Source organism: Strix aluco, chromosome 8 (genome assembly GCF_031877795.1).
Source record: "Strix aluco isolate bStrAlu1 chromosome 8, bStrAlu1.hap1, whole genome shotgun sequence".
NCBI classification, from domain to species: domain Eukaryota; kingdom Metazoa; phylum Chordata; class Aves; order Strigiformes; family Strigidae; genus Strix; species Strix aluco.
This window is the reverse complement of record NC_133938.1, coordinates 29,469,111-29,496,148: the sequence shown is the minus strand read 5'-3', so window position 1 is coordinate 29,496,148 and position 27,038 is coordinate 29,469,111. Positions and strand designations below refer to the sequence as shown.

At 48.9% G+C, this 27,038-nt stretch overlaps 1 protein-coding gene across 1 annotated transcript in view; it reads left to right on the top strand.

Annotated features, from left to right (window-relative positions):
- PBX1 (PBX homeobox 1) overlaps positions 1-27,038 on the top strand; it is a 136,963-nt gene that overhangs the window by 97,301 nt on the left and 12,624 nt on the right. The window contains 5 exon segments of the mRNA XM_074832906.1: positions 10,147-10,391; positions 13,348-13,538; positions 14,482-14,617; positions 18,223-18,382; positions 26,174-26,286. Coding sequence (XP_074689007.1) covers positions 10,147-10,391; positions 13,348-13,538; positions 14,482-14,617; positions 18,223-18,382; positions 26,174-26,286 — 845 coding nt within the window.

Below are 27,038 nucleotides of genomic sequence, written 5' to 3'. Positions count from 1 at the left end.
AACAGAGCAGCAGCAGTCTTGGCCGTCTGATGGGCAGTGGGTACCTTCAAATTTTTTAGCAAACCCAAGACTTGAATGGGACATTGCCATCTAACGAGCTCCAAGCCAGCTTTCCTTGGATGGAGTCTTACATGTTATCTTTTTTGAAGGATGGCAGGAGAAGGGAATCTGAAATGCAGCTTTTCAGCTTGGGCTCTCGCCAGTCTTTTCACCTATGACTTTCTTGCCCTGGCCACTTTGTGCATCCAGCAGCCATTTGCAGGCACTGGGTGTCCAGGGGAGATGACCTTTCCAAGAGGGGAGCAGGCTGGAAAGGCAGCTTCCTTCTGGGGGAAAACCTCTCTTTGTTTGTTCTCGGATTTCAGGGCTTGGCCTGGGGCTGTCGAAATGGGACCCTTGTCCTCAGAGGGGCTCTGGAGGCCCCGGCTTCTCATTAGCAGATTCAGCTCATTCAAAGGACCCATTTCTTTTCAGCCAGGAGAATTCATATGCAAAGCACTTCACAGATCCCAGCCCAACTGGCGTTCAGAGGAGGGGGGGTTATGGCTGGACCTGTCCTGGGAGCAATCCCATCTTTTGTTTGCTGATTTGTTCCTGCAGGGCTTAGGGAGCCCCAGGTCCACTCCACGTTCCAGGCTGGGACTTGGATTCTGCATGAGCAACGCCGGGTCGGATCCATCTCCTGGGTTGGGGAGGATGTGTTGCTCTGTCCCTCAGTGACAGTCTGCTCTCTTGGTGCTGCCGAGGGGAGTCTGGTCCATCACCCAGGCTCCACCAGGAGAAGATGAGGTCCTGGCACAGCAGGTGCTGCCTTTGGAGGGACCAGGACAGACCCCTGTGTTTAACTGCCTGTTCTCTTTATCACAATAGCAAAATCCTTTTGCCCCATATCACAATCTAGGGTTGAAAAAAATCCCAGAAGTGCTCCAAGAGGTGTGAGAAGGGGGGACGCGTGTGCATGTTTGTATAATCCTCCTCCCCTCCGCTGCCTGTAATGCCAATTTACCATCCCAGCCGTTGGCTTTTCTCCGCGGTAGATGCTGCTCCCCTGAGCCAGGCCAGCCTGTGGTCAATTAGCTGCGTTACATCTTCTGCTCAAATCTGGCCCAGCAGCAGAGCAGCGCTGAATCTCACCCTGCTTTCCTTTATCTCCTGCGCCTGCTGCTCTGAGCAGCTGGAGGTTGGTCCCGGTCCCGGTCCCTGTCCCCTGCCTGCGGCAGGGGCTGGGGTGAGATGGAGGAGGCTGGGTGGCCGCGGACAATCTCTCCCTTACGGTGTGGTACGGCTGGAGAATTTGAGACGTGCTGGGTTTGCCTATGCAGATAAGGGATTGATTACACTTCACAGCTGTAACTGGAGCCTGCTAATCCTGCCCTGCTTAGGAAGGGGAAAACTGCTTTGTGAGATAAGCCGAGCACAGAATTGCTCCAGCCTGCTTCAGCATCGCTCCCCCACATCAGTCTGCTTCGTGGCCAGATCATGAGCCTGGCCTGGGGATGTGTGGGGTGCTCAATGGGATGGTGGGGGAGACCTGTGTGCAGGCAAAATTTATCCATGCTCTTCTAAGGGAAGAGTGCCGATAGGACAGGGTTGACCCCTCTGTGCCCAGAGTTTGGCTCTAAGGTGATGGGTTGTTTGCAGAGGGTTACTGGGGGAGGTGAAGTTGATTTACTTAATTAGGTGGAGTTGTGAGGGTTTGCTGCTTTGTGAGATGTGGCAAAGTTGGGCTTGAATCTGCTCTAACTGGGAGGGGAGGAGGTGGTTTGTCCATGACAGGGCATTTGGCTTTGGTTGGCTTGTTTTTAATGTTTGTGAGCACTTCCAGACTGCTTTCTGCCACTAAACCACCTCTGTTCGATGATCTGTGTATGGTGCAAGAGCTTCAATCAGCTCTGGCTTCTGAGTGCTACATGCCCCCAAATTTCAGATGTGAAAATTACAGCTGGGAGTTTCGCTGCCGAAGCTGGTGGGAGTTGACCACCAGCCTACAGTGAGGCATCCCTGAGTAGACACACAGCTTGTGGTGTTAGGACTGTAAAGAGAAAAATAGAAAATACTTAAATTTGATCTGCAATGCTTTGTTCGACAACAACGTAGCAATAACTGGGCATGCGGGGATGGAGTCAAAAGCTTCCATGCCTTGCTCAGTTATTAGCCATGAGATAAACTGGTCAGCAGGAGCAGGATGTAGGGAAAGACAAGCTCATCTGCGTTCATTCAGCTTCCTGGGGAGTCACATTTCTCAGGGAATCTGGTTTTCAATAATCTCTGCAACATTGTGCCTTATTTTTGTGGCTATTTTAGATCATTTTCCAGTTTGGGGGGGATTTTTTTCCACCCCAGGGTGTTAGTGATAATTTTCCAGACCTTTTGATCATTTTGCTGCCAGATCCTCGCTCGCTATGGCAACCCATTTGGCATTTGGGATGGGGTTAGGAGAAAAACTGGTGCAGACTCTTTGCCAGCGCTCTGAAATACGTGTCTCTCTTCTGCAGCTTCCGTGGCACATGCAAGCTGCATCCTCCTGAAGTGATGGAGAGCTGCTGCTGAGAGCTGAGAAACTTTTTGGCATGTGATAAATTCCCTTCTCCTTTTTCCCACACCCCAAAAGTACAGTTTGAGGGTAATTCAGAGGGTTTTTTTAAATTTGGGTTGGATTCAGCAAAGAATTTGGATTCTTCCATCCCAAAAAGTTGGGAAGTTACTGTTTTTTAAAGCAGTTGGGTTGTTTTGAAATTGACCTAAATTTTTATTAAAAAAGAAAGAGGGAGAGGAAAAGGATAACATGAAATGGGAGGAGAAGATTTCATTTTTGGTTCAGGAAACATTTTTGATTGATCTGAATTTGGATTGCCATGCAAGTTCCCAAAACTGATGGTGGGTAGGAGGGTGCTGGGGGGGGAATGCCGCTGCCCTGAGCATCTGATACTTCTGCTGTTGGTCACGGCCTTGGTTGATTCTCCAACAAGGCTTGTTGGCCACAGCTGGAGTTGGCCTCTGGGTCTAGGTGGGCCATTACTCTGAACTGATGTGATTTGGTCCCATCTCCGTGAGAGTACATATCTTACCACAATTTTGTGTGCTTTATGGACTGAATGAACACTTTTCCACCTTTAAAAGCATCTCTCACAAAGTAGTTCAAGTGCTTTGTTTCCAAACAGCCCTGGTGGACACTCCTGTGTTGGGAGAGGTGGTGGCTTTGTGAGGGTCCGGGGTGGCTTTGCAGTGCTTGTGAATACTAGCTTCTCTCTTGATATGTTGCTGGGATTTTTGGTTTGTTTTATGGCTTTAGACAGTGAAAATTGGTGACAGAAATGGCCCATTGGTTTCACAATGTTCCTCCTTTTTCTGGGAAATAAATAAATAAGTAGATGCACAAAAAGCCATTTTGCCAGCTGAAATTTTCCATGCCTCATCTCACGGCAGCCTGTTTTGGAAAATCTGAGCAAAAATCTGTTCATCCATTTGTAAGTTTTGGAAAGGTTGGAGCAAGGAGGGGAACTTTTATGTCAATTGTAAGGAAAAAAACCCAACTTCTCTTATTTCCCGCTTCCTGGAATGGTGTGTGTCAGTGTATTTGCAAATTCCAGCTTCCATTTATGTTGGAAATAGCTATTTGTGTTTTGATGTTGATTTTCTCAGTGGCTTGATGTAAACATGGTGAAAATATCCAACTGAGGTTTAAAACTCCCTGTGATTACTTAACATTGAAGTGTTCCACCTTGGTTACCGAGACTGTTGATACCCATTTAAGGTGGACACCATATACTTTGCCGAGGAGACATTTACGTTGCTGTCTATCACGTGGACCCTTGAACTGGCAGTGTGCAGACCCAGCTGTAGGTGCTTTAGTATCCTCCACAGAGCTCTGAGAGTTTATTTATTCGTTCTGAGCACAGGGTCTTGAAGGTGACTTTGTGTTTAAAGGTAAGATCCAAGACACTGGGTTTTCCTTTGTGTCTGGGGTTTGCTGATGCAGAAGAAAGTAGGCTGCAAATATAGTTGCATAGGAAAAAGAACAGGAGTTTACGTAGGTGCATGGGGTCTGGGGGCTTTTCTGCACAAAAAAGTTTGGGAAGAGCAGCTCAAGCCCATGCCATCATGGTTAAGCTGAGGAAGCAAACCCCAACTCTGCTGACTTGGTTGTGACTACATGCAGACAGCCAGCTGCAAGCCACTTAATGTGTAACTGTCCTCAAATATGAAGCAAATGGAAGTATTTTTGTACCAAGTTCAGTGCTATTGATCTTCAGTGTTCACAAATGTAGACTCAGGCTCCAGGGAATATTGAGATTGGCTTAAAATAAGGTGATTAGTTACTGGTTTTGTTAGCAGGGGCATTTGGTGGCATCATGGCTGTGCCTCTGTTTGCTGGCTGTTGTTTTAGACCTGAAGATGTAACAACATATGTTTAAAGAAAAACGGTGAGCTAGTGTGACTCCTGAAGCTGGGTCTCCATGAGCCCATGTCAATATTGCAGATGGTGATTAAATTGCAAAAGGTCAGAAGAGAGATGATGTTCAATGTGTGTTTCAAAGCCCGGCTACATGCTGCATGGGTCTGTGCAGGAGTTTTGGGGTACCTGGGGAGGATCTGCTATGCCTTTGTTGTCCGTACCACCCCTCAGTGGCACCCACCGGTCCAGGAAAGGATTTGGGCTAGGCCTTGTCTATCTGATGCACAAGTAAGATGTCCATGCTTCAGTGGCAGATGAGTGCCTTGGTGGGGAAGGAGGCATCTCGTCCCACCTGCGGCTGTGCGAGAGGACAGCGAGAGCAGCCAGCAGTGCTCCACCAGTGGCACTGCCACACCTGGCATCTCTGGTTTCCCTGCAGGAAGGTCACACCAAAGGCCAGCTCACAGCCCGGTGGAAGAATTGTCCTCCTCTCTTGAAACTCTGTTTTTGGGTGGATTGTTCCCCCCCCAGTACATCTTCGGCACAGTGGAGGCAGGGAAGAAAACCCTTCTGAAAATCACAACCTAATTACTCCCATCTGCTCCAGCACTGCTTCCCATTTCTGCCTGCCAGGATGCTTGTCTCCAATGCTAAGTAGCACATTATTTTCGATAAGTTGCAATCATTTACTTGAAATCTCCTTCTCCTTTAAAATGTCCCCCTGGAAAGGCAATTCAGCAAGTTGGGAATGGGCAGAAACAACCACAAGAAAACCCGTCCAGAAGCAGCCCAGCTCGGGCAGAAGGGTAAGCATTCCTCCTGTACTCATTAAAACCACACAGCAGGTTTCTTTTTAGGGTGGGTTTGTTTAAACGTCCAGCCGCTGGGACCAGCCCTTGGCTGGTGGTGTCAGCAAACGGAGCTGTAGAGGAGCTGCCAGCTCATGTATTTGGAGGGGATCTTAACGCGGCAGTCACAGCAGATTTCACGGGACCACAGTTTTGACTGCTGAAGTCAGCAGTTGAGGAACCAACGGCCACGCTGGCTCTGGGGGACCTCTGCTTTCATCATCACAACCTGGGTTGGCTTCGTGTCGTTCACTGTGTCTTCTTCTTCTAAGATGTCCCTGTTGCATCCCTGAAGAGTCTGTTCCCACAGCTCTACCTTGCCTTAGCCTCCTTTGGTGTCTTTTGCTTGGTCTTCGGCTTCCATCCCAGAAGTCCTGGCCAGCACCTAACGGGGGATGAGCGTACACACATGCAGCAGCACCCAAGGGGAGACACAAGGATGAGAAATGGTGGGGAATGCTGTACTGCTGCAGCCTACATCCCCTTGTGAGTGAATATGTCCCATGCTGGGAGTCTGACTGGGACAGTCTCCTGCTTCTCGCTTGAGGACACTGACCACAGTAAGATAAATTGCCCTTTCTACAAGAAAGGTAGAGCTTGGAGGTTTGAGCATCCTTTTCTGTTGTCATTGCTGAGCCACAGTCTCCTGCTAAGCTGCTGCCATCACCCCCATCACGTTTGATTGCCTTCATCATGTTGTTCTGCCTGTGTTGCCCACACACCTCTGATCTGGGGGGTTTGGAAGGGGTGGAGAGCAAAGAGTTGCTAAGCTGAAGCATTTTGGGATGGCCTTGGAGAAAAGAGGTGGCTGTGTGCTCAGCTCCTGCGCTGAGCTGGCTTCTCAGGTCCCTTTGGAAGAATGCTCCCGGGAAAATGGAGTAAATAAGGGATGGTGGTGTGGAGAACCAAGAAGAGCCTGGTACCCACTTCTGTGGATTTCTTGGGTGTCTTTACAGCCCCAGGCCATCCCCAGGCTGTAGTCTGTTTTGAAGGCATATACCACCACCATGGCTGGCAAGGGCTGTTTCTCCTGCCCTGTGCCACACACCCTGGCTGTACGTCAGGCTGTGGGGACACACCAGCACACGGGGACACCAGGCACAAGTACCGCGGTGTGGGGACACAGACACGTGGGGTGCTGGCTGCTGGCTCATGTGAGCATGGAGCTGGCTGCTCTGCAGGTGCTCCTCGGAGATGCCCAGGTTGGCGGGAAACATCTTGGAGCATCTGAAAGCTTTGGCAACTCGATGCAGTTTCCATCCCCTGTCCCTGAATCGCAGGACGGGCAAGGAGCCGGGGAGCTATTTTCGGCTTTGTCTCCTCGCCTGATTCTCTGCGCCCAGACCTGCCACCACCTCCCCGTGTCCCGCACCGCAGCCACGCCACCGAGCCAGCCCAGGACTGGGACTTGGATGATGTCCCCTGCACACCGTGGCTGTGATACCTTCCTCAAGAGGGAGAAGGAGCGAGTATGTGAGCCGGGAGCCATTTCCCAGCTGCTGGAACGGGTCTCTGTGACCCTGGTGGCGTCCGTGACCGGACCTCAAGCTGGTGGCTTGGCGGTCCCCAGCTGCTCCCGCTGCTGGCATCGGTGACAGTGACCCTGCTACAGCCGTGCTCCTCAGTTGCCCTCCATGGTCAGCCAGGCAGTGCTTTGCAGTGGTGCAAGCGGGGACAAGGCACATGGCTTCGCTGTGCTATTAAAATGCACCCATATACATATATATATATATATTTGCATGTGTGCATATATATATATATATCTATAAAAATGCATTTTGAGGCAGCGGGAGACCTCGGCGAGGGCCGAGCACCCTCTAGTGGCATTTGTCGCGGCTCCAGGGCTGCCGAGCCAGCAGGAAAGCGGCCAAGGACAGAAAGTCTTGCATGAATTTTCCTCCCCCCGGCTGCCAGTCGCTATCTTTCTTTTTGTTCTTCCTTTTTTTTTTTTTTCTCTTCTCTTTAATCAAGAACAGCAAATGGCGGGTCCTGGGGATGCTAGGGCACGGGTGGGAGCACAGTCACAGCCCTTCGTCTCCAGCTTGCTGCTGGACCGCCGAGGGTCATTCTGCTTAATTTATTTTATTTTAATTTGGTGGGAAAGCCAGCAGCCTGGGGAGAGCAGGGGCCTTTTGCGATCGGCCGCCCAGGCACTGCGGATCTGGTGCTGCCTGTACTGGCTCACCCCGAGCCCCCCAGCTGGCAGAGCAGGGGCCACATCCCAGCACGGGGGGGGGCGCATTTTGGAGGGTTGGAGCTGCTGAGGAACCCAGCACCCCAGGCATCCTGGCAGGAGGTGCGTTGGAGCCAGGGACAGTGCCGGGAAGATAAAAAAGGAGCTTTTAAATAATCATTTTGTCTTCTCCTCGGCTGAGCGCAGCCTTCCAGGGATAAATAGGCAGCATCAGTTCTGCTTAGACACATTGGCCTTTCCATTTATTTACTCTCTAGCCTTATTCCAAGTGGGAAGCCAAGCCCAGGCCATCTCCGCACAGTCCCCGGCTGGGTTCGGTTCTCTGCTGCGGGTACGTGCGTCCGTCAGATGCTCGGGAGGCACACACCCAGCGGGTGCTGGTCTGTGCGTGTTGCACGGTAATGAAGCTCAGGGGTTATACAGTGCTTTTCATCAGGAAGCAGCTCTCTAAACATAAACTAATTAATCACTTGTGCCTACCTGTCAGGTCAATGATTCCTGAGATTTTTAATCTAAAAATATTTCCCTTTTGAAATCCAGATGCACCTGTTTTAGCATCTCCGCTTTTGATTTGTTTATTGGGGGGGTGTTATTTTTATTTTTTTTTTTTTTTACCTGTGTTGCTTTCCATTTGTCTTCGGGCTTTTGATGTGCTTTAATTTAGTGATTTTTTTTTTTGTCCTGGAAAAATAGGAATTTGATCTCTTTTTTTTCATAGCAAGTTTGTCTCTCACCCATAGCCTGTCACCTCCCCACTTTACTCTTGTCTTTTTAAGGTTTTCGGCTACCTTTACCTCTAATTTCAGTTTATGGACAGCAGACCCCAAAACATTTTCTTGATGAAATCTGACCTCTCCCCTCAGATTTATTCATCGGCGAAGCGCATGGCTGGGTGCTGGCGGTGCCGTGGGAAGCCTCCCACGGTGGGGGGAAATGCCAGTCCTGTTTCCTTGGGGCTCGGCAACTGGCACCCAGCTCCAAATTTGGCACTATGCCCCCATCCCTCTGTATAGAAACTGATTCTCCCTAGCGTGAAATTATTTTTTATTAGCTCATCTTATTGGCAAATTTACTGTTGTTGGGGTTTTTTCTATCTTTTCTTTCCCCCTGACCTTCCCACCTTTGTTGACAGTGAATGTTTTAATCACAAAAATGCCCATAAATGCTAGAGTCCTGAAAATAATTATTTCAGTAGAGTTTGAGGCTTTAAAAAAAGTTCTTTTTAATGTTAGCCAAACCTCTCAACAGAGTCTTTTACTTCCATTTTATACTGATAATAGCTATATCTTTTAACTTACTTCAGAGTGAGGAAGACCATGCTAGGTTTTTGCCCAGGTATTTTAACTGTTCTGGTTTTACTTCTTATTGCCAACTGATTTTAGACTTTTTTTTTTAAATGACAGGGAAGATCACTTGCTCTTGTTTGTGCGGCAGATTCTGGGTCAAATTCATTTTGGGTATAAATGGGCTCGACTTTATTAAAATCCACGCAACATTACCCAGCTCTGGATGTGCATGAGCATGTGCTTGGGGAAGGTATGTGTGTTTACAAAGTGCTTTGAGCTCCTGTGCAGGACAAGATGGGGAAATAAAATTAATTTCTCTGAGGAAATGCCTTTTTTGTTCACGCATCAAGGATTTGTTTTCTTTATTTTATTTATTTTGCAGCTGCACACACCTGTGCGTGCATGCATGTGAAAATCTCAGGTTATGCTTCTGTGTTCAAACAGACCTTGGGGGGACACATGGTGGGCACGTAGGGCACCTCCATCCTTCAGACCTGGGACATCCCGAGCGGTCGGGATGCTCCCATGTGGTTTTTGCAAGAAAGCCCTTGCAGGAGAAGGACTTTCACTCGAAGCAATAATTGAGGTGGAAAGTACAAATGGGAGGAAAATTCTCTCCTTGGAAAGTCACTCCAGGAGAATTAATTTGTTGTTGCCCCTTTTCTTAGCATGGTTTAGACTTCACTGGAACAACTGGATTCTAAAAAAAAGACATTTTGCAAAAAATAAGATGTATTTTATACATTTTTTTGCTTGTTTTTCCACTCCGTGGCTAAAAGCATGGCCTGGCAAGCCCTCTCCGTCTGTATTTAAAAATGGGGGGACTGAGGCATGGTCAGCCCTGGGCTCTGTGTGTCTTCTTCTGCCATCTGGGGTTGATGGCCGATACAAATGGTGCAGGATCAGGCTGTAAATGATGTGTTAGGTGACATGAGAGGGCCGCTAGGTGAGCTGAGGTCTGGGCTAGAGACTCCCAGCTTCCCATCCCATGCTTGAGTTGGGATCTAGTCCCTATCACTTCTGACAGCAAGCATGGGTACGTTTATTGGTTTTTTGGTTGGTGTTGCTAGCAGTTTTGCTGCGTACTTGAACGCAAAGTGTGGCTTTCTGGGTTATTTCTGTGGTGGGCTCTCTGCTGGCTCTGCCCTACTCCTTCCCTGTGGGAAGGAGGGGAGGAGGCAGGGAGGGGAGCAGGGAGCTGGATTGTCCCTGTCACTACTGCTGGGCTGAAGAGCCAAGGAGCTGCCTTCAGTGATGAACACCAGGATGCAGACTGCCTGTTAGGGTACCCTTGGGAAAGGAAGAAAAGCCTTGTTGATGGGGATTGAGTCCTGCTGGTCCAACCTGGGATGAGCATCCCCTCCCCCAAGTTAAGTCCCGAGCGCAACTCAGGCTTTCCTCTCCCCTTTGTGTCTCCTGCAGTGCTGAGCATCCGGGGAGCGCAGGAAGAGGAGCCCACAGACCCCCAGCTGATGCGGTTAGACAACATGCTCCTGGCCGAGGGGGTAGCAGGCCCTGAAAAAGGAGGTGGCTCAGCCGCCGCTGCCGCTGCTGCCGCTGCATCAGGAGGAGCCGGCTCAGACAACTCGGTGGAGCACTCTGACTACAGAGCCAAACTCTCCCAGATCCGGCAGATCTACCACACAGAGCTGGAGAAGTACGAGCAGGTAACAGGCTCCTTCATGGCGGAGGGCAGGGCTGCCCAGGGGTGGTGGTCATGGGATGGTGGGAGCAGGCGTGGGACCAGCCGGGAGAGCCACCGTCAGGTGCGTCAGGTGCCGGCACCGCGGCGTGGATGTGCACAGCCTGGATCGCTACTGACATCTATTGTTAGGAGTGTACGGGCAAGTGCAAACTGTTGCTTGGTATTGGACTGAAAACGTGCTTTTTTGGGGTTTTTGTGCTGGGATGTGGCATGAGGATAGGCTCAGCATGGGTTGCCCCTTTGATTTTTGCTTTTCAGTCCTCCCCTAATATCTTGCCAAAAATTGGCCCTATGAAGGGGGAGTCCTCTTTGAAGTGCTGGCCTCAGTGCAGGCAGTTTTCCAAGCAAGGCTTGAATCGAAATCTTCCTTGAATACTTTTTCTGCTTGAAAAGTTCTTTTTCTAGAAAAAAAAAAAAAAAAGTGTCCTTTTTCTTGTGGAAAATGATTCTTAAGAAAAAGAAAAAGTATTTGGGTCATGAATGCAGCTATTGGTAACACTGACAATTGCATGAAAAGCTTCGCAGGCTAACGCTCAAAACCAGTTTCTTTCAAACGCTTCCAGATGTTTTGCAGACCTCTCTTTGCCTCTGTGCGGCTTGCCCTTGTGATGAATGTGGTTTCTACCCCAAAGTTGTGGTTTATGGAGTGCGAGCAAGAAAGCATCCCTGCTTTTTGGGTGCACGATGGGCTCTGCGGCCAGGGGCCAGGCAGGGTTTCAGGTCTCTGGTTTAACACCGTCTCTGCTGATGCGGCGGGGCTGTGAGTGGCCGCTGGTGCCGGGGTCTGTAGGGGCGAGTCAACCCAGCCCCCGTTTTACCCGGTAACTGGGTGCTTGGTGGGGCTGGGGGATGTCTCGCCCCTTCAGGTGCCACATTGCCCAAGCTGAGGATGCTGGTTGGCATCTTTAGACCTATACCCAGAGGTGGTGTGGAGCTACCTTAGACAGGTGCCCCTGGGTTGGAGCTGGAGTCAGGGTGACCAGGCAGGGCTCTGGTGTTGGAGAATCCGAGTGTGGTCACCCCATGAAAGACATTTTGGCAGAGCATTAGAGGAGAAGGGGTGGCAGGGCCCAGGGAGTAGGCAGGGGGCAGGTTGGAAGGATGACCTTTGGTGGCTGTCCTCAGCCCTTACTGTCCCTCCTTCAAGGCACAAAGATGGGGTGGTGCGTCATGAGGGAGCCTCAGCCATCTCATGTGGATAGGAGTGGAGAGCAGGTCAGGGCTCATCTTTCAGCCCCCAGGCTGAAGAGGGAGAGAGAGACCCCATGTCCTCTGCCACCCAGGCCCACAGAGAGCAGAGCCAGGGACAGGCTTCAGGGAAGGACCTTTTGCTCCTTCCTCCCCTTAGGTGGGATTTTTGTTTGTTTGTTTTTCTGATTTTGTTTCTGCATCGCTTTTGCTCCCCAAAGGGACACCCAGGTGAGAGAAGCCTTTATCCTAGTCCCATAGGGTGAGATGGGCCACGTCTTTCCCCCTCACAACCCACTGATGGGGTTGGTTTTGCCACTGAGTTGCTTTGCAAATGGCTGTGCCGGTCCACATCTCCAGTATCATTGCCCGCAGTCCTGCAAAACCAGGGTTCAGGGTTTCTCAACCTGCACCCCCCTCTCTCCAGTCCCATTGTTGGTGGCTGGGGGAGCTCAGTGCCTGGCTTCTCACGGTGTCTGGCTGCTGCTGTGACAGCACTGCGCTCGCCGGCAATTTTGCCTTTAATGCTCCTTATTTCATGCCAAGAAGAGACGAGCTGAAATTGCTCGGGCGTCTGGGAGCAAAGAGGCACCCGGCTGAGAGCTCTCGTAGCCAGCACTCACACCGGGAGATGGGAGCTGTCAGCTGAAGCTGGTGATGGGCAATTGGAGGGGCTCTGCTGGCCTTGGGGATGTCTCCTTGTTGGGTCTGAGCTGTGGATGGGGATTCAGCTTGAAAGGGTGGGGTGGGAGATAGTAAGTCAAGCCCATGTTGCTAGTCCACAAAATCAGTGTTTCTTTCCCCTGCTAGCCCCTTTTTCCCCATCACGGGGTGGGAACTGGGGATGCTGTCCCCAGAGCAGCTGCCTGTGTCTCAGGAGCACCGAAGGCTTCTCGAGCCATTGGTGTCCAAGTGCTGCTCTCAGCCTGGTTTTTGGGGCTCAGTTCTGGGAATCAGAGGATCCTGTTGTGCCCGTGAGGTGCTTGTGGGGATGGAGTAAAGGGCAATGAAGTGGCCTCAAAATCCTTCCCTTGTCTCCCCTATTCCTCTCACTGCCCTGTCCTCACAGCACAGCATGGGGACAGCGGGAGCAGCCAGACAGTGCTGTGCCAGCAGCAAACTAATTGGGATTGCTACCTGCTTGCCCTTACTTGTCAGGGCTCCTGCCTCACTCAAGCTTTAATTATCATCATTATTTACTTCTTATCTGATGTGCTAAGAGTGCAGAACAGGGCTGTGTCTCTCTGGGAACCACTCCTCTGAAGCACGAGGGGCTCTGCAGGACACATGGTGCTGGGGTCCATCTGGGGCAGCGGGAGGAGGGACACTGGGTCAAAAGGTTCATGGTTGTCCTCAAATACATCTATAGCTATAGCTCCTCCAGTCCCATCCAGAAAAACAGTGACTGGAACTGCTTTATGCTTAACATGAGTCCTAGGGCTTCACCTGCCCCAGCTCCATCCATGATCCCTGAGAGCAAAGAAGTTAGTTCCTTCCTTTTTCAGCATGTTTGTTGGGAGTCTCTCATGCCCTCTGCTTGGCAGATGAGAGGAATTTATCTCTCTCCCAAGAGCCAGCACACTCTTGTTCTGGGTCTGCCCTATGAAGCCCCAGCCATTGAGGCCTCCACTTGCCTCTCCGTCCTTAGCATTGTTGCCTCTGTACTGTCCTTGACGCCGTCGAATGACCTTCCGATCCTGGGGTTTCTTTTGCTTTTCTTGCCATCCCAGGCATGCAACGAATTCACCACCCACGTGATGAACCTGCTGCGTGAGCAGAGCCGGACCCGACCTATCTCACCGAAGGAGATAGAGCGGATGGTGAGCATCATCCACCGCAAGTTCAGCTCCATCCAGATGCAATTGAAGCAAAGCACGTGTGAAGCCGTCATGATCTTGCGCTCCCGATTTCTGGACGCACGGTGAGTTCACCCCACCAAGCCTTTCTCCCCACCCACCGTGCAGTATTGTTCAGGCCGGGGGGAGGTGTTTTGAGGTTCTGGAGTGAATTGAGGTCTCTCTGAAGGGCCATGTCTCTTGGTCTTGAGCTGCAGAGACTATTTACCTTCCTTTAGTTGCCTGTGGCTCAGCAGGGAGGGTACAGCAATTCAAGACATCCAGCATCTGTCTTGGGGAGACTCCCAATTGTATCTTGAGAATTGCACATCCTGGTTTTGCTGTGGCAGAAGGAAATTGTGTGATATATTCCAACAACCTTCTGTGGTGAAAATGTGCACTTCAGTTAGGGATGAAAGCTAATCCTCCAGCCCACCCTGTCCCTTCTAGACTCCTGTGCTTTTCCTTCTGTTTCCATTGTCCCAGATTTTCGATTGGCTGTAGAATTATTTCACTCCCCAGGGTGGTTACATGCACAGGCTGTGGCTTGGACTGCAGCTTGGGATGGGGAGAAGAGGCAGCTATACTGCGGGTACAAGGGAAGAGGTAGCAGACAGATAATGCCCAGCTGTAAATGGAACAGACTTCCCCAAGGATATATCCAGCAGTGCTTTCTCAGCACAGAGCTTTGCAGAGTAGCAGTGATATCTTTGGCTGGGGCAGCCAGGTGTCAGGAGTCACTTTGCCAGGCGTAGGAGCTGGGTGCCAGTAAGACTCTTCTGTGAGCTGGAGGGCACAGCGATAATTTGAGATGAGACTTACTTGCTTTGGAAGGTGTTGAGAGAGGAGTCACCAGCAAGGTGCAGATGGGAAGCTTCCTCACCATGAATCTATTCCACTGCATGCTCCCAGGAGCAGGGGAAGGAGGGAGGGAAGTAGGGAAAGTCAGAGTATCTAAAACTGCATTCCTATTTCTGGATCCCTGGCACTGATCTCCTTTCCTTTTCCCCCCTCTTTCTTCATACTAAGGCGGAAGAGACGAAACTTCAACAAGCAGGCTACAGAAATCCTGAATGAGTATTTCTATTCCCATCTCAGCAACCCTTACCCCAGTGAGGAAGCCAAAGAAGAGCTAGCCAAGAAATGTGGCATCACAGTCTCACAGGTGAGTGAGCTCAGAAATACAGCAAAGGAACCTTAGTGTGGTGAAGGGCACTCCGGACCTCAGGCAAGTCAGTCATGTCTCAGTGTTGAGCATTTAATTACTAAATGAGTTTAGTGCAAGTTAGTGTAAGTGAATGGGAGAGTGGACAGCAGACTTGCAGACTGAAGCCATGGGTGGAAAAGGGGAGTTGGGAAGAGGATTTAGAAGGGATGAAGGCTTCATGAAATGATGGCTGTGTGTGCAGCCAAGGTGTTAACAGCACAGAAATGATGCGGTGTGACCCACAGAGACAAAGTCTTCTCCTCAAGGAATTAGTGCTGAACTGGCTTGCAAGAAGATCTTATTTGAGTCCATTCTTCAAGCCAAGGGATTGGAAGACAGTAGGAAGAGTTGCGTAGATTTTGCTCGATAAGGTGGAGTGGACAAGGTCCTGGTGGGAAGGGTTGGATCAGACAAGCTAATGGTTGTAGTTTGTGCTCAAGGAGGATGGGCTTTCTCAGGGTCGTTTCTCTCCGTCATTACTCTTGTGCTGCAGGACATGACATCTCCCTGACTTGCTTATCCCTCAAAGAAAGGTGGTCAATAAAGACAAATTGAATTATTTCCATACATTCAAGGCAGCCACATAGTTCCTGGAGTCTGTAGCTTTGACCTGGGAGCTGCTGGGATTTGTGAGGAGTGCAGTCAGTCCTTGAAGTGTTCAGCTGTACATTGCTCAGGCCTGCCCTTCTTTATTTCCTCTCTTTGGAGCAAGCTGTGTGATTGAAAGCCGATCTATATGGCCTCTGGTAGTCTTGTCCTCGTGTGAGCTTAGCACTCCCTCTAGGCTCCTATTGCGTTCCCCATCTTGGGCTGCTTCCCAGCCCCAGGCACATGCCTGTTTGTTGCTTAAGTAAACTGAAGACAGCCGTAGCATCTGGTGTCCTTGTGAGAGCATGTCTGCCTTCAGCAGGAGCAACAGCATCCAAGGGTAGGTGTCATCACCGCGTTGAATGCCTGCTGAGTGACTCTGATTGCATCCCCTGGGTCAGAAGACCCAAACATTGATTCTGCCCAGTTATCTACAAAAGACAGCACATATTGGCTTAAGTAAAACTACAGCTGTCCTGATGCTTCCCCTCTCACTTTTAATTCATCTGTTCACACTTACAACTTTTCCCTCACAAAGAAAAAATGCCCAGGAGAAATGCTGCACTTAGGATATTTTTTGACCATGCTGTATCAAGGCTGCTTTGTGCTGGCTCCAGGATCTCCCTCCGTTCTTTGTCTGAAGAAGGTAGAAACAAAGACACATCCAGGTTTCTGTTTTTGCTGAGGCTAAGTGGGAAGATGGGACATTGTGAATCTGTGCAAGTCATGAGCAGAGTTGATCTGAACTCAAAGGCTGACTGGGCTAGGCAAGTTTTAAGATGAAGATCGACTGTGGTAGCCGTTCATCCCGACTTCCTTCCCTGTGGTGCTCAGAGTTCACCCACCAGCTCCAGCATTTGAAGTCAGAAGGGCTGTTGGAGAGAGATGGCCAAGTGGGAAGATCACGCAGGAGCACATTGTCATTAATGAGAAAGCTGGACCACGAAGTGGAACGGAGCTCCTCGCAAACAGCACCTGCTCCTGGTGCCATCGAAATGTTCGCCCCCAGATCTGTGTTGGGTGCTGATCTGAGTTACTACCTTTTGCCTCCCAGGAGTCTCTGCAGGTTATATTTTCTTTTTCCTGCTCTGCAGCAGCACAGGATTGGATACCTGCAGTTCAGTAGCAGGTAAATTGGTGGATGAATCCACTTCTGTGTAGAAGCTGCTGAATGCTCTAGGAGCACTGCAGATAGAAAGCATCATAGGAATAAAAGCTTATAGGTTTCAGTTATCAACACCCAAGCCAAAACAATTTCCCTAAGATGAGTAAAAATTCACGAGCTTCCCAAGATGAACATCCAGTATTGTCTTCTGTGTCTTGGTGCGTGGACAGTCCATTTAGAAGGGGGAGCACTGATGTGTTTGCTCACCAGCAAGCAAAGGGAGAATGTCCTTTGAGTCCCACCAAAGAGGTTGATCTCCTAGCTCAGAATTGCAGCTCCAGGCAATCCTGGGAGTGTTGGAGCTCTTCTGGGAGAATTGCAGCATCCTTTGGCATTTGCCTGTTCTCTTCATCCTGATGGGCTTTCTCAAACAAGGTCAATAGCAGCTGGAAGTTGTCTTCTGCTTAGAGACCTGCATGTAGGAAGATACTGCCCTGATTCTCTGTGTTCAGTGCTGTCAAGGAAGCTGAGAGCTGCTTCCCAAACTGTAGGTTGAATATTTCCCACATTCCTGAAATTGTTCAATGCGACATAGTGCCCACAAGTGAACAGGATTATTATCAGCAGGGTACTGAGTGGGATTTTGGGAATGCTGAGTTCATGGTGGTTAGGGAGGTACCCTGACATTTTCTCTGGGAAGCAGTTCTGGCCAGACACCACAGCCTGGTTTCACAGACTTCGGAGTTATGCTGTCACTGTGCTGAACCTCTGACATGCAAACTTTGGGGTATTTATCCAGACACCTGGCAGGTTGTCCGAGTGACCTTCCTGTCAAGCATTCATACTACTGATCCCAGGATGTCACCCTGACAGTCTGCAAGGATCACTGCTTGGACCTCTCCTTGGGGCTTTCTGAGGATTGTGCATTGCACTGCTGCAGGCCCAGGGAAACAGCTTTCGCCAGGACTGGCATGAGCAGAGCTGCACCACCTCATTCTGCCTTCAGATCTGGCCCATTATTTTCAGCCACACCTACAGCTTGTGAAGAAGTTCATCCTGCTTCTTTCTTTTTTTTAAATAAATCCACTAGCCCTATTCAGCACACTTCTAGGCACTTAGACACATCAGACCCATCTGGTCTCTGGGCAAACACGATGGAAACATTTCCTGCCCCTTTCCAAGGGACACACTTCTTCCCTGGGACCAAAGTTAGGTCTTATGGCAAGCCCTGTACTCCCTCTCCAGCCTCCTCCTGAAGCTCCCAGTTTATGTAGTGGTTCATGCTGAACCATACAAAGCTGAGTTGAGCTGGATGAAGAGCATCCACTTCTGGCCTTTTGCACTGATTTCACTCAGATGGATCGAAAGCAGAGCTTCAGTGATATCAGAGCAATTTTGTGTGTCAGCCAGGCCCAAGTAAATTCATTGGGTGTTCTCTCTGAAAGTCACACTGACATTTGGGGCATCTGGGAATCAGAGCATCTGCCCCTGTCAAAGGGATAGCGAGGAGGAGGCAAATAAAAAATCTCAAAATGACATACACTGTTTTCAGGTTGTGCAATTTCAGGGTTATTTGACTTTCTCAGGTGTTTTTAAAGCCATCTAATATATTTGTGGGGTGGGTCTAGCAGTTCCATGGAGGAACCAGATCTATCCATACAAACCCAGCGCTCTCAAGGGGGTCCCACAACCTTTCCTGGTCTTGGTGTGGCACACGCAAGTAGAAGGTGCTTCCTTCCAAGGCTAGGAAAAGAGGGGTTGGGGAAAAGAATATGCACTGCTTAACCTGAACTAATCCACCTTCCTCACTCAGCCGCACTCACCAGAGCCGAAACGTTAACGTCTTTGTCTTCTCTTAAACTTGCTCTAGGTATCAAACTGGTTTGGAAATAAGAGAATCCGGTACAAGAAGAACATAGGTAAATTTCAAGAGGAAGCCAATATTTATGCTGCCAAAACGGCTGTCACGGCTACCAATGTGTCAGCCCATGGAAGCCAGGCTAACTCACCCTCAACTCCCAATTCAGCTGGTTAGTTTTTGTTTTTTTTTATTTTGGGTCATTAGTGTTCGTTTTTCTGTTTGTTTTCCCCCCTCCCTCTAATGTCTCTCTTGTTTTCTCCTTTTGGTTATTTCAATTTTTATTTTCTGGTTTTGGATGGCTCACTTTTGTGGTCTCTTTAAAAAAAAATTAAAAGAGAGATGGGTTTGGTTTTTGGGGTTGTTTTGTGGGGGGTACTTTATTTTCTTTGCTTTTTTTCCCCCCTCTTTTTTCTTTTCTCTTATTTTTTCTCTTCCCCTTCCCTGTTCTGGTTTTCGTTGGAAAAACAATGTGATCAGACCTTGTGACTGACGGTGCCGCATTGGGGGTTATATGCATGGATGGTAAACACAAAACCAGAGAAATGATCTGAAAAAAGTTGCTGGGATTGCTTGCACTTTGTGGGGAGAAAAAAAATAATTAAAAAGTCATCACACAATGATTTTGTTTCGCTGGGGCAGAAAGCATGAGTGGCCCTAATGGATAAAACCCAGCATTTCTGGGATGTCCTAACTCATGCCATTTTGGGGATTGTTTTGGGTAGATTTTTATCCTTTGATTTTCTTTCTGTTGTGGTTACCTTTGATTGCTTACATGACAGTGTCTGGATCACCTGCAAGAGTGTGCTCTGTGTGAATTTTATTTTCCCTTTGTGTCACCGCGATCCAGGGAAATCCATGGGTCGTTCCCTTCCCTTTCGCCCTTTCCTGCCCATTTGCTGTGGTTTCCATTTGTTTGTTTTGAGGGTCAAAGGCACAGAGCGCTTTGCCCAGATTTCAACTCCTCGGCTAGAGAACAATGCCTAGTTCATGTGTGGTGCCTGCCATGAGGACAGCCAACCCAAAAATGATCCCGGGCTGCAGTCAGCTGGTTGTGCTCTGCTCCTGAGAGCGCTAGAAAATTGGGATTTGTTTAAAAGGAGGGAAAAAAGTGAACTTCATGGGTACCATTTACTTTTGTTATCCATGCAAATATCTGTGTGCCTGTTTTCTTTTTAGGGGTGGGAGGGAGAGTGGGAATGTGGCACTCCTGTGCCTTTGAGCTCGGTGTCTGCTCATGGTACCCTTTCACCAGGGCGCAATGCTTGCTGTTATCAGGTAGGCTACTAAGAGGAAGGAAATGGTGGGGGAGCAAAGATGATGGTGGACAGCAGGAGAGGCTGGATGTTAAGTAGACTACCAGCGGTACACCGTGCAAATGCTGGTTGCTATCAGGACATGCTTTATAGTGAGCGTAACCCTACCTGTGACAGGTATCAGAGTAATCACACCCCAGAAGCACCCCCAGATCTAGAGGATTTGAGTGGAAAGTGGAGAGCCAGGGATCAAACAAGGGGAGAAACAAGTGGCGTGGGTCTCTGGCTGATCTCCCAAATCAGCCCCACAGTGGGAAGGCAAAGGCAGTCCGTTACCCACGAGCTAATGTAGCAAGCGGTGGTTGATCGCTCTGTGCTGGAGAGCTCGTCCACACCTTGCAGGGACTCATGTGGATGGCTTGCACAGAAACAAGTGGTAGAAGACTTACTCCGTTGAGCAGTGGAGAGAAGCCCAACCCTTTAATTTCCAGGGGACATGTTACTTGCTAGGGGTCAGCCCCCCCAGAGCCACCTAGAGCAGAGAAGTTGCAGCTTTTGGTTGCAGGTCTGAAATACTGCTGGGAGACATCTCTCGCACCTCCTCCTCGCCCAGGGCTGCCTGTGAGCGAGCTGTGCCACCTGCTCTGGCTCAGCTGAGGTACTCAGAGGGCTCAGGTGGATGCAGCAGAGTTTTGCAGGGACAGATGGTTTGCAGGAATTTTGTTTGATTCTTTTCGGTTTGGTTTGGTTGTGGGTTTTTTTCCCTTTTCCTTCCATTGTTTGAACTGCTGAAGATTTAGCTGCAGTTTTAAAATTGTCATCCTTTCCAAACAGCTCACTCAAAATACCTGGTCAGGTGGGTCTCTTGATGTTAACACCCCTCTGTAAAAAAAGCTGGAGGGTAGAGAGCAGAATTGCGTGGGTTGAGGGAGATGCCTACTGCCTGTGATGCTGTCCTGCAGTCCACATCAGCTTGGACCAAAGAGACACAGCTTTCCTTCTTTTCCTCTTTTCTTCAACCAGAGTCAGATCCAAAGGTCTGAAATAGTAAGGGAAGAGTTTCAAATTGCTTAAATGGGTTTAGATCTGGCCTGCATGTAGTGGAATAGGCTTTTCCCCAGTGCCTGCCCAGTTAAATAGTGCTCCAGTGCGAGGCTGTTTCTTCGCCTTCCCCACAGGCAGTAACATGGCTGTTTCAAAGATAAATTGGCTGGTACCCTGCAGTAAACAGCTAAGATAATCCCTGGATAACACTACACTTTCAGGGAAGGACAAACAGTCTTGTTATTAACGGGTAAGACTTGAGCTCCTGGGTCCTCTTTCTGGCTCAGTTGACTGTACTCCAGAAACGTCAACCTCTTTTCACGTGCCTAATGTGGCAGCAGTGCTAAAGCAGCACCATCAGTGAGAGGGGGCCATGGAGATCCTTCTTCTGCTAGAAGCAAAGTGTTTCTAACCTGGCCCAGATCCCACCACCCTCCCTATACACTGCAGCAGTTGTCAGCACTGCAGTAGTCTGGGCCAGCGTGCAAGTTTGGATGTCCTTGTAAGTCCTCTTGTGAGAAGACAGCTGGAGGGGCTTCAGGATTTTACCTCCAACAGTGGCATCCCAGATTGAGATCTCCCCAGCTGAACCACATGGATGTAACAGCTCGGTCAAGCATCTCTGCATTGTCACACTGTGGGGAAAAGGCACATTCCGAGGACATCTGGAGTCGTGTGACCTCCCCTGCTTCAGGTTGTCCTGTAGGTGCTAGCAGCAAGAAGCACAGCTGTACACGCTAGGTCTGAAATACCTGTCTGTGAAAGAGTCGGAGGGTGGTGTCAAGGGCCATGAGCCTTCCAGATGTGCTGAATTGCCCTGGGAGGGACATGGAAGTGGATGAAGAGGTGAAGGACTAAGATGGATGATGCCTCTCCTTTTACACCATGGACTTCTTTCTGTTTTCAGATCGTTCACTGAGACTTTGGTAAGGAAAGAGCCTGAACAAAGATGGGGTTTGCTGGGAATTTGTAGGACCTTCTGGTTTAAATACAGTGTAGGGCACGTGGAAAGAAAGAGAGTAGGTGGAGGATGGGTCATGAGAAAGAAGCGACCAGCAACATAGTCCCTGGAGGGCCATGATGTTGGAAGAGGAGGTGGAACTGGATGCGATGGGACCTGGGACAGGAACTAAATTCATTTCTGCTGTGGCTACGCAGACCCATCTGTTCTCTGCATTGATGCCCATGTTACTGGAGATCGGTGAATGGCTACAGTCAGTCAAAGAGATTGGCCACACATTGACAAGGGCAAGGATTGCATCTGTCTAGCCATCTGGCACGTTCAAAGCAGGGTCCCCCATCCTCAGTCACCCAGGCCTGAATGTCAAACACCTTTTCATCCTGAATACGCACAGTTGGGCTTTATCAGCCAGATGTTCAAATAAGCTGAGATGTCTGGCTCATTTGGGCTAACAACTCCCCATCCTCACTTTGATTGCCTGGACAATCTCAGCACAAAAACCACATGGCAAATGAAAGCTATTTTGTGTGGGCAGACCCTTTTGCCTACCAGAGTCCTCAAGGGCCACACACAGGTGATGACATCCAGTGAAATCTTCCATGCAGAGCAGTCAAAATTGTCCTGAATTGTTGTTTTCCTGCTCCTGCTCCTGCTTTCCTTTTGTTTTGTAAAAATCTTCTGGCAAAGCTGCTGATGGAGGGAATCATGCTGTCTGGAAATGTACTTCATCAGGCACAGACCTGATTGCTGTATGTTACCTTCTCTGCCTTCCTCCATTTGTGCTAATCACTTGTCCAGAGTGCAGCACTGGAGAGGACCCTGCTTCAGCAGAGAGGCTGTTCTGGTCATGGTCTCAATGTCTTGAGTATTGGTTGACAAGTGAAAAAGAACAAATGTCCTGCTGGGTCATCCCAGGCTTTTAGACCTGCTGTCAAACTCAGTGGCTTTGTCCAGCTGAGGAGCTACATTAAGTTCTTCCCTCATCTTTGGCCATGGTAGAAACACAATGAAGAGTTACAAGGGGGGTAAATTCTCTGCTCTCGGTGCATATATGTCATTGTCATTGACTTCAACTAGGAGTCTTGTATACATGACCAAAGTTGGCTTCAGTGGTTCAGTGTGCTGGATCTCTGTCTCATAGGTGGTAGGTGGTATGAGGCAGCAGACGAGGATGGCTTGATTTCAGCTCCAATGAACATCATTACCATATTTGTGTATTCTTGATGCCATTTGAATTCTCACATACTTGAGAGAAAAGGACTTGTTAGAGGTCCTGGAAAATTTGAGGTGGAAGTTGAGACTGTCAAAACATTAGAGAAGACATCAGAGAGGCTGGAGAAGAAGCACTCTGAAGAGCTGGAGAAGCAGTGCAAGAAATACCAGCAGTCAAGGCTGTGAAGATTTTTGAATTGGAGGCAAACTTGAAGTGGGTTTTGCTCATCAGAAGTGTTAGGGGTGGAAAAGATCTCTTTGCAGGCATTGTTTTGATGTAGGCTTTCACCCAGTGGCAAGATCTGACTGCCATAGCTTGTTTAAACGTTTCCAGCACTCTTTCTGAAGCTGGTGATGACCTGATAGAAATTCACCACTAAGGAATAGTGGTGATAGGTCTTGGGTTTGGTAAGAGGTCTGGATGCTGAAGACGAACCGCTGTTCCATACTGCTGCAAGTCATGAAAAGTGTTATTTTTTTTGGTGGTTTTTTTTTTTGTCTACACACAGTAGCATCACAGGACTTCCATGGTCAGAGCCCTTTCCTCCTGGGTTCACAAGCTCAAAGATGGTTGTTACCTCTCAGTTCTTGAGGAGCCCCAGATCAAATTATGACCACTGAAGACCTTTGGTGTGTTCACAATGGAGCCTTTCAGAGGGATAGATTAGATTTATGATGGAGCCTCCTCTAGTGGAAGGATTTGACTTGCATTCCCGGATCTTGTCTCCATGGAGGATACCAGAGTCTTAATTTTCTGGGCTCTTTGCATTCGTGCCTCTTCTCCCACCCCAGTGCATCAGCCCCTCTTAGCCGTGTCTCTGAGACTTTGGGCCATCGTAATTTTCATACATGGCTAGTACGTAGACAGAGGAGTGCTGAAGCAGCAGAGCAGCAGCGCAAAGGGCTCTCTGCAATTACGGCTCTGATACAAATGCATCCATACATGCGGGGCCATTGGTATGCGCATATTTATCTTTGCATCCACATCAGCAGCATGACATATTTACCGTTTAGATATGCACATATATTGTAAAAATACCCTGTGCCAATAGCAGTGTATATCTTGTAAGTGACATCTCCAGCGCTCCTCATGATTTCCAAGACACCGGCACTCCAGAACTACAGTTGTGGCTGTTTGTTTATTTTTATTTCCTCCCTCCCAGTCTCAATTTTATGGTCAGGTTTGTTAAGTTTCAATAAAATATCAGTTAAGTTTATGGCATTTTTATTTCTTATTATTCTTATAATTTTCTTTTGGTAGGGGAAGGTGGGATGAAATGTTGCTCTGCTGGGGGCAGAGCAATAGCAGTGCCCTGTCAGGTGCTCAGGGATTCCCGAGTCCTCTTCCCAGCTCTGTCACTGATTATTTGTGTGATCTCAAAGGTTTCTGCTCACCTTAAAAGAACAGGAGAATATTCTCTTCTTCTTGTGATTGGTAGCTGCAACGTCCTTTGGTTCTCAGCCACTGCAGGAGTACGAAGCCACGTTACTGCCCTGTGCTTTTATGTTAGTGGTCACAGTGATCATTCAGAAAACCGGTTAGGAAGCACCTTTGTGTATGTGAAAAGTGCCCATCTTCATGCTTAAAGTTGAGAAGAGTCAGGGTGGGCTATCCTCAGTCTGTCAGCTCATTTCCCTAGGTTTTTTGTCTTTAAAAAAGCAAGTAACCTGAGAGGTTGGGAAGTGACGGGAGCCCTTTGCCAGCTGAGCAGAGGAGCTGATGCTTACAGCTGCCTTCTGACTAGTCCTGGTTATTTTACGGAGCGCTGGGGGATTGCTCTCTGGAACAGGTTGGGCAGGGTTGACAGTGAGCACAGACAATGAGCTATTCCTGGCTCTGCTCTTTTCAGGCACCAGTGGGAGGGTCCGGATGCAAGACTCACTGTGCTCAAGATGAGTCTTTCTCTTGACTGTCTTGGGCATTGTATCTAGCAGTGATGTTTCTGCTTTCCTTCAATTCTGAGAATTGCCAGCACCTGACAAAAGAGCCAGTTGCAAAGAAAACAGCAGAGGGTTTAGATAGCATGAAGTCTCTAGCATAGACCTCCCGCCTGCTCCCTGACCTTTCTTGGAGGTGGCTTCCTTCAGAGGAGCCTTCCTGGTCCACCTCCAGGGCAAGAGCTGGGGTCTGTCCCGAGTGTTTCTTCCTTCTCCAGCAAAGGGAGGGGGGATTGCTGGGTGTTTCTCAGAGCGTACGCATGAGCCATAGTTGGGCAATTCCACCAGGACTGTGGTTGCCAGTCTTCCAAGTTGGAAGTGGCAGTGGAGATGATGAGAGCGTATTTGGGGTTGGAACTGAAAGCGTAGCTGACCTGGGCCCCTGAAGTCTCTCCTTTCCAAAGCTAACGTCATGTATATAACCAAACCTTGCACGTTGAGCTGTCTCACACTTAACGCGCTGATCTGCACGATAAGTTCTGAAATAATCCCATAAAACCTTTTTATTTATTTTTAACCCCCTTCCCTCCTTCCCCGCCTTCCAGTTACATGATGGGTTTATTTCTCCTGTTCAGTAGTTGAGGAGGTGCTCAGATATCTCAAAGCTGGAAGCAGAAAACCTTGTTTCTGCAAAGGCGGGATTTTTTTTTCTTTTCATTTGTGTTTTTTTTTCTCCTGATCCCACCCAGTTGTCTTCACCGTTATCATTTTTTAGTGTAACGTTGGCGACTGGTGCATGCAGTGGGGAATTTGCTTTCAGAGCTCGTTCTTCTGGGGGACCTGGCCCAGGAGGGCTGTGACACCCTTGCATCCTCTCATGGCCCATCACGATGAAAGACACTTGCCAACATAGTGGGTGCTGGGAGTCTAGCCCTGGTGCCTTCACATTTTTGCGAGCCTTCGCTCCTGGTGTGCTGCAGTTCCCACCAGTGATGGGTTCCTGATGTCCTGCAGGCAAACCCCACGCACTGTTCCCTCGCAGAGCTCCCTGTGGCTCAGCGGGAGCCCTGGCCGTGGAACAGGATGGTGTCTGGAGGTGCTCACCCTGCAGAGAGCAGCACAGTGTAGACTTACCCACCCTGCTCTGAGCTTCTTGGAAACAGCAGTAACCCTGCTGAAAAGGCTTCCACTCTTGATAGCAAGGCTTGTCTGGGTAATTCTGTTCTCCAGTGCAGTCTGCCAGATGGACACCTCCAACAACCAAGATTTTTAAAGCTGCCTGAAGGATTTTGATGCCCTGAAATTAAGGGAGAGGGCTGTCCGAGTCTTCCAGGCTGGCTTTTGTTTGTCTCAATTGAAAGCATGAAAAATCCTTCCTCCAGCTGAGGAGCTGTTGAAGAATGTTCTTGGCATTGAGCTGTAACAACATGTGGCTTTGAATAACCTCAAGAGTGCATCCTTTTTTTGCTTGCTCTGTTCTTCATACTACTAACCTGACTGTGTGTTTTGTTTTTGTGGTTGCTTTGCATGTTGTTCCTTCCTCTTGGCTGAGAGTCATGGGGTGGATCTTTTTCCTTTCTGTGATTCAGGTGCCTCACTCTTTCCTTTCCAGGTTCTTCCAGTTCTTTTAACATGTCAAACTCTGGAGATTTGTTCATGAGCGTGCAGTCTCTCAATGGGGATTCTTACCAAGGGGCCCAGGTTGGAGCCAACGTGCAGTCACAGGTAGGGACCCATCCGATGTACTGCCAGTGAATGCATTAGTGTTGGAGGAGCCTTTGATTGTATTGGCACTTCTCCCTCCCGTCTGAAAAGAGCAAATCTCAACCAGCACAAACGAACCAACCAACACTTAAAAAAAGGCAAACTAAACCGAAAAACCAACCAACCAACCAAAAAAAGCAACAGCAACAACCACCAAAAAAAAATCAATCCAAAAGAAACCAAAACCAAACACCCAACCAAACCAACAACCATGGTCTTGAGGAGACTTGCCCACACTTTGTGAATGCATTTGGCTCTGGCTTGATAGTCGTACTAGGAGGAGAGGAGGTTTAGGAGAACAGGCACAACTCAAACGAAAGCAGCTGAGGTTTAGGTTCTGCTTGCTTTATTCTTCCAAGGGAAGGGGCCAGATGTTTGGACTGGTGTCTCGTTTTACAAGGCTTCCACTTACTCCTTTGATGCCAAACCAGGTGTCTGCTGAAAGTCAAGAAATGTTCAAATACACAGCTAGATATTTATTTTATTTTTTTTAAATTAAAAGCCACCCTTCACCATCTCCCCACCTCCCCAAAGCATAGACGCTCACACCACCAGCAAGACAGAGCGAGGAAGTTTTAGCAGCATCACTGAAATGTCAACCCATGCTTGGGGCAAAAAGAAATAATTTAAAATAGCCAGGAACTCACTAAGGTCTCCCACCTCCCATCCAATGTTCAGATGTGCCATGAGTCCACTCTCTGGCATCTAAGGCT